The 12256-nt window shown below is 30.8% G+C and overlaps 1 protein-coding gene across 28 annotated transcripts in view; it reads right to left on the bottom strand.

The window, feature by feature from the left end:
- Window positions 1-12256, bottom strand: part of Adgrl3 (adhesion G protein-coupled receptor L3) — a 773708-nt gene that overhangs the window by 336138 nt on the left and 425314 nt on the right. For all 28 annotated transcript variants that reach the window (XM_021730674.3, XM_040292372.2, XM_078021326.1 and 25 more), the window contains one exon: window positions 8267-8376. In XM_021730674.3, the coding sequence (XP_021586349.1) occupies window positions 8267-8376 (110 nt within the window). The remainder of the gene's footprint in view (window positions 1-8266; window positions 8377-12256) is intronic.

Raw genomic sequence — 12256 nt, 5'->3', positions numbered from 1 at the left:
CATCTTTATAAGATTTTCAACACAAAGTACTTTTGGGGAAAAGCTCACCTTTACATGTTTTCAATACTTTTCTTCCCCAATGTTCTATAATTTATAAACAAGACAATTTAACCTCATGTGTTTGCATGTTTACATTAGACAATTTGATTGTCCTATAAAATTTTCTTTGAATTAAATTTATGTATGGAAACACTATAATTTTACTATTTCAAATAGAGCAAAATGAGCACAGTTAAGCTAACTCTTCAAACTTTTAGTTATTCTATAATGAAGATTTACTTCCTAAAACAAATATTTTCCTACCTCTGGCAAATCAAATTCATTTTTTAATATTCTCAAATTATCTTGCTTCCTCAATAATTAGCACATAAGTGTACATTTACATATGACTAATCTTCTATAGGTATATGATATACTATCTAAGTGTTGACATCGTGCGAGAGTTGGTTTATTGGATTAAGTTTGCTTTGTGTTACACTAATATAATACAGTATTTTCTACAATGTATATATATTTTTAATTTTTTCTGTGGTGTTGATGGACTTTTATTTTATTTGTTTATATGTGGTGCTGAGAATCGAATCCAGTGCCTCACATATGCTAGGCAAGCATTTTACTACTGAGCCACACCCCAGGCCTGCAATGTATATTTTAAAGAAAAATTTATTTTTGCAAATATATTTTGATTCTCAATAAATCACAGAAATTTAAAAGACATTACTGCTCATTATTGATGGTGGAAGTTATCGAGAGGTGGTTAGCAGCTCCAAGAGGTTCTCTTATTCTTTGGCAGGAACACAGTCACCTTACCCTTGTACCAAAAAAAGTAGAATTCTTCCCCTGCTCAAGGCCTGGGGAGCTATATGCCCTCTGCTTTGAACCTCATTCCTTTGGCCTTTGCCCATTTTTTTCTTGTTCTTCAGATCTAATGAATTCTCCCTTTAGAGAAGCCCTTGATTAATCCTGGTTTTTCATTCTTTTCTATCCTTGAATCATGCTTGCTTTCCATTTGCAGTTTATCATGAGCTTTATTTCATACACTGGTTCATATGTTCACTATTCAAAGGCAATTAGCACAGTGACTGACAGTTGGCATGAATCAACTGGTAGAATTATCGTCCCTTTACATCTATGAGCACCAAACTCTAGAACAATAGTTGCTAATTTAAATATCTTCAGGAGCCAGGAAACATTGAAAATGATTATGAGTGCTGGAAGACAGAAAGTAGAAAGGCATGGATCCCATGTAAGGGCCAGATCACTCATTTCAAGACCACTGTCCCCATAAGGAGTGCAGACCCAGGTTTGCTCCAGACAGGCTGAATCTGACTTGAAGGTGTTCTGGAGCCTGAGGAGGCCAAATATAGCCTGAACCTGGTCCATAGCCACAAACCTGAACTTTTTGCTTTAAAGTTCACACAGGGATATGATCCTACCTGCTCACATGTTGGTGATTTGCCAACCCTGCTGCCCTCCCTGTAAAAGATACTCCAGTAGTGGATTTCATGCTGTCTTGATGTCTCAGCCTCAATTATTATAGGAATTAGGTCAGACAGAACATTTTTAGAACTGATTTATCTGAACAAAGTCCTCATAACTTGGTATAGGTCCACTAGGTCTTGCTCTCTAGATTAATGGATCTTATATTTTTGGAGGCCTGGTTTTTCATTTCATTGTGGAAGTAATACTTCATAATTTCCCCATTAACTGCTTCCCTTTTTAAAGTTTAAGTTAGCCAAAGTTGTTCTTGGCAGAAGTGCAAATAAATATATATATTTCTTATTCATGTATCAGATAATTATTCTTTTTTCGAATTCTGAGGATTGAATCTAGAGCCATGAGCATGCTAGGCAAATGCTCTACCACTAAGCTGCAACCATAGTCTTTAGATATTTACATTTGGAAACACTTCATTGTCTTTTTCATGTTTGGCATTGTAAAGAGTATTATATTCCAGAGAAATCACAGTAAACAGGGAAGTCCAGAATTCCTACTGTGTCCATCTCTGGGGCATTTGGATAGGTTGCAAATAGCAAAATGTTCTGGTTTTACATTTACCATATAATTATTACCTTACTTTGACCCTCTACTCAAAATTAGTGCCCTTTTCCCTCAAAAGTCCATTCATCCATTCTGATGTAACTCATAGGGTCATTTTCTCTTCAAAAACTATCCTGAAGATATTCACCCCACCCCAGTCAGTCATCAGTCACTTTGGATCAGTGTCTTCTCAGTACATTGCTAATATGAAAGGCTTAATTGTGTTGCTGGACTAACAATCGTAACTTTGGGGACCTTGCTGAACTTGAGGCTAAAATCTTTACTAATTTTCTATTCCAAGTGTTTTTCTTAATGCCTGGTATGCAGTAGGTACTCAAGAGTAGTTGATTGATGGAAAGAAGGTAAAAAAGGGTGGTAACCCAATCAAATGGCAAAATCGAATTGACAATAATTTCCATGCACATAAGAAGCAGCTGGACAAAAGTAAGAGTTTGAGATCAGAACATCTCCATCTATACTTCTGTTTTTTAAACAGATTACAACAATTTCTATGAATATTTACTTTTTTTGGAACACAAAGGTTTTGATTAAGTATGAATAATTAATTCATTTGCAAAATCTTTTATTTGTTAGGTACAAGATAGTGTGAAGGAGAAAGAAAGTATATGGGGGAGAAAGAAGCTCTTGTGAAGAAGAAAAAGAACAGGAGAAGAGAAAGGATGAATTTTATGACTCTCAGAAATACCATTCTAAAAAGATAGAATTTATATAACTGACACTTGCAGAGGGAGTAATGTTTAAATAAGAGATAATTTTTGTTAAATTTTAAGGAGATATACAGAAGAATAATACGAAAAAAACTTTTGGTTGCTAGTAACATTCCTGCAGAAAACAAGTATAATTAAACAAATTGAAGCAACTAAAATTTACATTTTTATTTTTATAATTGATCTTTGAATTAATAAGGTCTTGTTTGCATATAAGACATTCTTCTGTTTATCATTCTTGAAATGGACATAGTAATTTTGGAGGAGTCATTTCCTTTTTATTTTAATCATTACCCATTCATTGAATGGCTCCTGTATGTCTAAAAATGGGAATAGAAAATGAGGTATTGAAAATTAAAATGTACCTTAACACTTATTTTCTCTTTCTAAACGTAAAAATGTCAGTAAATTGTAGTAAAGTGAGTTAAAAATGTAATTGCTTATTTACATACTAGTAACCAAAATATGTGTGTATTAAAATAAGCACAGATTTGAAAATGAATTGCAAAAATGTACTTAATTAATTATGATTAACTATTTAAATATCTGGGTTTAGTCAAAGCTTGTTTACTTATAAATTTTAATTTTCCAATAATACTAATTTTTTATGACTTTTAATAAAGACAATCACACACATGACTATTCAGATAGCTTCTAACTCTAAGAAAGCCTTCTAACTAAGCCTTCTAACACTAAGAAAGCCTTAGGAGCTATAAGATTAGTTTAATCAAACACATTTCTAGTAACTCTCCAAATTGTGTACTTTCCCTTCAATTTAAGAAAATCAACCATAAAAGGAATAAGAACTATGTGCTTTATTATTCTGAAAAAGAGAAACAGAGACAAGCTGGATTGTCAGGGAAGAGGAGCTCTTTTGGAGTATAATATGCATAAAATTGTATTGTTGGAAAAAACACCATTTGTCAGCAGGCTATAAAGTAAAGATTCTGTGCTGAGAATATTCTAAATAGGTGGTTAGTTGTTTAACTGCATTCTCTCTAACACAAATCATTCTTGGAACCTGCCTCAATGAAGGCAGCTCTACTTGAAAATACCACATTTTCAATCTCAAATCAGGTCAAAAGGGATGGGGATGGGGTGAGAAGTAGAAGGAAGAACAAAAAGGGGGCTTAGGAAATAGTGAGGTTTAATATCTTAAATACTTGGGTCATTTCCTGGGAGAAAAACATCCACTAAGAAGGAAAATCAAACCTCAAAAGAAAATACAGAGGCTACAAAAGACACTGGAACTAAGGTGTGACAGGAACAGAGAAAAGTATTGATTCATCTGTTACAGATTTTGTTAGAAACAGGGTATCTGTAAACACAGATAAGAAAATACACAACAGAAGAAAGTAGTTAAGACTTAATAAAGACTAAATAAACCATCAGGAATTCTGAAAAAGATTGATATAAGCCACATCATTTGATTCACTCAGAATATTCCCCTAAAGTCATCAGTATTCCATTATGTACCTATTTATTGACTTCTAAAATTCCGTGCAAGAATTATTGTAAGTTGGGCTGGGGATGTAGTTTGATGGTAGAGTAATATTGCCTTCACATGGGTGAGGCCCTGGGTTCAATATCCCATTATATACACACATGCACACACACAAATTGTTCTAAGCTTCTTGGGAGATTTGCTTTTCTTATGTAATACACTCATCTTTGTTGAATTTTTGTCTGCATTAACTCTAATATGCTTCATTAGTATTGACAAATTTTCCTAAAAACTTGTTTTCCTAAATTTCTCATGATAATAATCTCACCTAAAAAAATCAAAGTTGCTGTAGAAACACATACAATGTATATAAAGAAAGACAATATTGATAATAATAATATTTTTCACATAGCAATATTAAGAAAACATTCATAAATACTAAATGTATTTTAGTGTGTGTCACTCAATAGTGATGCATTCTTAGAAATGAATCATTAGGTGATTTTTGCCATTGTGTAAACAACTTAGAGTATATTTACACAGAAGTATCTGATATGACCTATCTTACACCTGGGCTGTGCAGCTGATTGCTACAAACCTGTAACACATTACTGTACTGAATGCTGCCGGCAACTAAAACAAACCAAACATATTTGTGCATCTAAGCATATCTAAAATAGAAAAGGTGCAGTAAAAGTCCCAGGTTACAGGAATCCTTCAGTTCCATTATAATTTCATGGGATTGCCATTATAAGTGTTCTGCCAATCACTACAATGTTCTGTGTCACACGAATGTTCTGACATGTTTAACAGTTTGTGGTCCTAAATCCAAAAATGGAAATAGATATTACTGAATCATATAACAGAATAGAACTTTACTGGGTTTGTTTATTAGGTATTTAATAAGAAAACTGTCAAATATTAAATCCTAAATCTGAAGTTTGCCTTATACTAATGCAATAAAGGTCTTTAGAATGTGTTGGACATCATTTTCCAAAGTACATGTATGAAGACTTGAATGGGGTGTTAACATACTTTATATATAAACAGATATGAAAAGTTGTGGTATATATGTATAATAAGAATTGTAATGCCAAAAAACAAAACAAAGTACATGTATAAAAGCATGAATTGGGGTGAACATATTCTATATGTGTAATAAGATCTGTAATGCATTCCGTTGTCATGTATTTAAAAAAATAAAATCAATAAAACTAAAAAAAGAATCATGAAGATATTAAGTATAGCATTTCCTCAATAATAAAAATCATTTAAAACATCTTCCTCAATTACTCTTTAGAAAAGAGGCACATTCTAAATTCTAGGTAGTATTTTTAATGGCACAAAGTAGTTAATGCCCCAAAACTCCATGAAATGTTTTGGGAAAAGGCATAGGGAAATTCAATTGCTCTAAATAATGGAGCAGAAGCTTCTTAATAATAAATAGCTGAGAGACTAAGAAAAAGGATCTAAGCCCTTGAAGCATCTGTGTTCAACATAGGCCATTACCATATTGCTAAAAATTATAAGAACTAAATATTAAAGAAGATTAAATAACTCAAAAAAGTATAAAGGGAAATATCTAAGGGGAGAAGAAATATAGCTTGTCCTGGTTCTGCCATTCTCTCAAAAGTCTACATTTTACATGAACACATATGTAGCCTGATTACTCTTCAGTAAAATGACAACACTCATATCTGCCAGGGAGGGTCTTGTGGGGATTCAATAAAATAATGTATGTAACCATTTAATCTATGTAGTAAATGACATGTAGCAAGTATCAATAAATGGCAAGAATTTTAAAGTAATGAATTTTTTCAGCATTGAAAAAATGCACTTTATGCTTAAGAAAAGAAAACAGTTGCATGTTGATCTATATTAGGATTAATCAACCAGGGAAGGTCTAAGGGTAAGATACTGAACATTTAATGGCTTACTCATGCAAAAGAACCCAGCCTTTTTGTTAAAAAGTCAGACCATTTTCTAAACCCAGAGTGCCTGATTTTTGTATTGAATCAATCCACCTCTCCAATGAGCCACAACAGTTTACTTTAGAGTTTATACATTCCTTTACATTATTTTCTTTTAAAATCATGTTGAATTTAGTAAATGAATTCCAATCCTGCATTACATTTTTAACTGAAACATAATGAAAATAATTTAAACAAACATGACCATGCTATATGGTATAAATTAAACCAACATATATAGTAGCTAGTAGGAACACCTAAGTTTATAATTCTTATTTAGTGGAAGAATCAGATAAATATTTTAATAAGCAACATATTCATAAAGCAGTCACTAAAGTTTCAGGATTATCAGAACTCTCCAATACAGGAATATTAAGGTAAGGAATTGAATTGCCCATTCCTAAATATTTATGAGAGAAAAGAAACCTTGTGGTAAACCATGATCCTTTTAAAGTGCATGAGAAGTTCTTATTTATATTGAAGTGATAAAGTAGATGATATTTTACCAAGAGTTGGCATAGAATATTGGAGTAGAGATCTCAAAGAAATTCTATTGAAATACAAGAAACCAAAGAGACAGCTGTGAAGTTTGTTACTATTAAAAAATGAAGATGAAATCTACAAACTGACATTTTACTTCTGCTTTCATGTTTCAAAGTATGAAAATGAAAAATATAAATGTAAGTTTTTTTTAAAAAAAAGAGGTTCACCTTATTGTATATTATAATAAAATGCCTTCCTAGAATAAGATTCTACCTTATTTCTATGTATTTAATAGGATCTTATTATGCAACCCAGGTATAACTATCCCACTTCCAAGATGGCCTTTGAATTTCATTTCTTTAAAAATTCACTCTTGAACAATAAATGTTCAGTAGGAGTTTTATATTTTTCATAGAAGGGCCTATAGACATAATAATTTAAGAAACATAGTATAATTGAGATTTCAACAAAATGCTTAATGCTTTTTCATAACAAGAAAGATCAATATATCAAACTTTACTAGGTTTAACTTTCTCTAATCAACCACACTACAAATAACAAAAGTTGAAACTGTCTCTTGATCTCTTTCATTACGATTTTTAATTTTCAATTTATTTCTTGGTGGTCAAATTTCTATTTTTGAAGCATGTTCATTTCTAACTCCTGAGTAAAGTGTTGCTACTTTAAATAAGTGCAAAACAGGCAAGTTTAGAACTATCTCTTGGCTCAGTAAACCAGCTGATCCCCAGATATTTTGCTCCTTCTGAGACATCAAAGGAAGCTGGAACCTGGGATTTGTTTATGATCCCAGGTGTTTTCTATCTTTGGGATGAGCTGAATATCTAAAATGAGACTACAGGATTTCCTGAGTGATTTTCACTAAAAAAAAAAAAAAAATCCCATGAATAATTAACTAGTCACTTCAAAAAAGGTTTTGCAATGGTAAGTCTTCCTTTGGGTAAAAAATTCAGAAAATGTTCCACTTCAGATTGTTTGATACTTCATTATTCCTAAAGAAAAAAATATATATATTCCTGGCCCATATCATATATCTGACATAAAGGTTGCAAAGATATCCTTCTGAAGCTTTAAAAAAGTATACTGTGAAGAATGCCTTAACTCATAAAATCCTTGTACCTGTTATAGTCTATTTCCCCTGGAATATATTTCTAAGTCACCAAGTATTGACAGCATGTGAAGTCTAGTTATAATTGCTTCTATGAAATTCAAAAGTAATCAATTTCTGTACCACTATATGTACATTATTTAGCTATTTTCCCATTTGCTCAGACCTGGACAATGCAGGATTGGCATGGTTCTTCTTCAACCTTTTCTTAAATACTTTATATTATTGTATCAAGAAAAGAGTGTCAAAATAGATTTGTTGTATGGAAATATTAAAAATAAACACTGCAGAAATATGCAGGAAATATTTAATTCTTCCAGTGGTGGGGGAAGGTCTATGATCCTCAAAAGCTAAAATCAGCCCCTTTTTTTCATTTGTATGATTACTTAAATTTTTTCACAGATAATGTTTTATAAATTCATGTAAAACAAAGATAAATATTTTTTCTTACAAGAAAAGACAGGAATATACATACTGTAAGGGACACATTCATACTGCACTTCAAGGTATTTATAGGTTCCTGGACATGGGTCCGGAAAAACATCAGGGCCTGCCACCACTGCACATTGGGTTCTGTTATTGCATCTGAAATAATAAAAAAAGAAGAAACAGTAAGTTTGTGTTAAGTTAAATCATTATCAACATCAACACTAACTTTAATTTAGTTCTAGTTACCTATTTAAGTAAGATTTTGATGGACTTAGGGCTGTAGAGTGATTAAGGGAATCATTATCTATAGTATTCTTTTAAAAACTAGACATAAAAATCAATATATTCAGTTTTCTTATATTAACTAATGTTTGGTTGAATACATCATAATTTTGAGGCAAAAGTTAAGTTCTGCTGAAGCAACACAAACTGGTCGATAGAATATTGCCAATGTGAAGATGGGTAAGGAACATTGTTCAACAGGAAAGATCCACCCCCATTTCAAAAAAAATGTCCTGAAGAAAACATAATCAGAGTTTCATCAGTTATAAAATAAATTCACTGATTGTGATGATATACATTTTAAAGACAGTGAAAAGTGACAAATATTACCCAAGCCTTTAAAAAAATCAGTAAAAAGTTAATATTCATATATTAAAAATTTATATTTTAATTTATTTTACATATACTCCTTACTACATAAATAAAACCATTTTAAGAATTAGTATGTACACACAGGCATATGGCACAGTGAATTCCAATATCAAGTCTATCCACATGAAAAAATGAATGAATTGCCCAAAGATTATGAATAAATTGAATAAATGAATAAATTGCCCAAAGATCAGTAGAGTACAGGAACAGCGTAAGGGATGGGAAGTGCTGGGGACTAAATTATAGTAAATTCTATTCCATACTTTTATGCTTATATCAAAATGTATCCTAATGATATATATAATATAAAAAAATAATAAAAATGATTCATTCCCATTTTCCCTTCTGTTCAAATAATGACACTAAGTTCACAGATTATAGATGCCAAACGTCAATATCCTATCTATATAATTTAAAATTATATCTTATTATATAATTAGTATATTCTCTTATTATAAAGAAGATAATAAATATGATTATTGTAAAGAGAGATATAACTTGGGCACTTCTATGATAATTAGACTAATAGACCTGGACTTAATTTATTTTTCAGAAAAAAATACATGTAATAAAATAATGTGGAAAAAATACTGAAAAAGACACTCAAGTTCACAGGGACCTCACTGCTACAATTTTTACTTAAAAATCTTTCTGTATTCAATTCTTCTTTCCATAAGTAAATTTTTCTGTAGAAAAACAATGGTTTATCCTACCCGTAATACTGGCACAGAATGTATAGGATGAACCCATTAGTTATTCCTGGTGTATGTTTGTGTTTATTCACTTCAGAAGTGTTTATTCAGAAGTGTAATATAACCTCAGGGCTAAATGTTTTCCATTACTTTCTCAAAGAAACACTTCATCCCTGATGCAGTCCATATTTCATAACACATGAGGTATCTTGATTTAAAATGTTTACTCAAGGTTACCATTTGTCAGGCTTAATGAGAATTTTACTTAGTCCCTAAATTAAAATTGATTCATCAGTGATATCTTAAGCTGAAAATATATTCTATGCTATCAGTGAAAGATAAATAAAAGCCGATATACTCATTGGGCAGTTCAGACTAACAGTGGATTCTGAGGGTGAATGAGTTCTAAAGTTCCCCTGTGTGGATGCAGTGTCTGAGCAGATGATTAAGCAACTGTGTGATGACATTAGTGTAAATGTGACCATCCTCTTACATGTATGCCAAACTTACAACTTGATATTTTGGTGTACTCATGCTTCTTAAAAAGAGTGGTACATTCTTATTACAAAGATGATTCATTTGAAAAAGGTATCTCAAATTAAGTGATGTAGTTTTTGCAATTATACCAAAACAATTTTCACATTACATTATAAATTACATATAGATAACTTACATACAGATAACTTATCTATACGTAAGAAAATTTGATAAGCACTCATTTGTTGTAAATATTAGTCACCATTGTGAGCTGCAAGAATCTTAATGTTAATTAAAGATACATCAAGGAAGCCTTCAATCAATGAGAATATGTGAAGAGGCAAATAAACCAAAAATTACTATGACAGCAATATATTTATAGTCTTCATCATTGTTGTATACAAAACAACACTGCTTTACAAAATTCATTTGCAAAAATAATCTAGAATTTTATTACTATTTCTGTATCAAATGCTCTTAAAATTAAGGGAAAGGGCATATTCAATCCCTATAATATTATTTTTCTTAAGACAAATTTTTCTTAAGACAAATATTCTTCATACCTAATATTAAATGTATTTTTAGAACCACAATAAAGGATGATAAAAGAATGCAATAATATGTTCAAATACATCCTAATCCAGCAATACAGAGAAAACATCAAAAATGTATAAAAGTAATTGAATCATTATTTACAGTGATAAAAATTCAGAATTATTTTCATTGGAAACTTTCTGTGAAAACAATCTTCAAACCAACATTTGTGTCACCAGAAGATGACAGTAGTAAATATCATAGAGAATTCTTTAAAAAAAAAAAAAACTCTTGGAAATTCAGGTTTCACAAAAACATTAGGCCAGTTTTTGCTGCTGTTGTTGTTGTTGTTTAATTTCCTCATAGGGTACAGTTTTTGCTACTGTTAACCATTATCATCATTTGTCATTTGTTTCAAGTTGGGTTAATAACAATTCATTACAGATAGTATGAGTTCATTTGAGATAAATGTAAAACAAAGGAGTAGTGATAGAGGAAAAAAAACACAAATTCTGTGAATTGAGAACAGAAACAGAAAACAATCCACTTTAAAACAAAAAGCAAATTTAAAAAACCCAACTACAACACAAGTTCTTTATGAAAACTTAGTTTGAATAACCCAAGTTTTATTAGAAAAATAACCCATATCTGATAATACTTTAAACTTGGCATGTTCACTTACATTCTATTTGAAATTTATTTTATTTTTACATCTTTATTGACTAATAAAATCTTACATAATTAAGGTATAGAATTTGATATTTTGGTATAAGTATACATTGTGAATGATAACCATAGTCACACTGACATAATAACTGACATAACCATCATTTCACAGTTATCATTTATTGTGATGAGAAAATTTAAGATTTATTCTCTTAATAAACTTCAGGTATGCACTAGTCATTATTAACTGTGGCTACCATTCTATAAGTTAAGTCTCCAGAGTATGTTCTTCAAGCATTACTGAAACTTTACACTCTGATCAACATCTCACCATTTCTCCTACTCCACTCCCTCATATCTTGGTAACCTCCACTCCACTCTCTGCTTCTGTCAGTTCCCTGTGTGTGTGTGTGTGTGTGTGTGTGTGTGTGTGTGTGTGTGTTCCAGAATAAAGGTTTTGAGTTTAATTTGCTATGATTGCAATAGAATCCCCAAATGCACAAAATTTATTCTTATAGATATGGAAAAATGTGCAAGATTTAGCAGACCAATAAAGGCAAACTTATAAAGTACCTTATAAAAATCAGTGTACTGATGTGTTTTGAAACTTGATGTATTTTCAATTTAATCTCACATAAAATCTCAAAATGTGATATACATTGAAAAATTAATAAAAATTTGTTGATTCATATTAAATCAAATGTATATTTTATTGTTAATGGCTATTTGATATTTATGAACTAAAATAGTTTTATTTTGACAAAACACAATTTAAAGACAAAATTTTACTACAGTGCATGATACTATTTCTCTATATTCTAAAATATTTTGGTGGAAAATTAAAAACCATAAATCTCTTCACGCATATGTATACACATATACATACATACACAAATGTTTCTGTGTGTCAACTTTAAGGACTTATGAAACTGAATCAATAATATTCTGTAAATAAAGAAAAAAATTTGAAAATAGAGATTGAATTTTTTTTTTTTCAGTGCTGATGATCAAAC

This window comes from Ictidomys tridecemlineatus, chromosome 9 (assembly GCF_052094955.1).
Source record: "Ictidomys tridecemlineatus isolate mIctTri1 chromosome 9, mIctTri1.hap1, whole genome shotgun sequence".
NCBI classification, from domain to species: domain Eukaryota; kingdom Metazoa; phylum Chordata; class Mammalia; order Rodentia; family Sciuridae; genus Ictidomys; species Ictidomys tridecemlineatus.
This window is presented reverse-complemented; position numbering and strand designations above follow the sequence as displayed.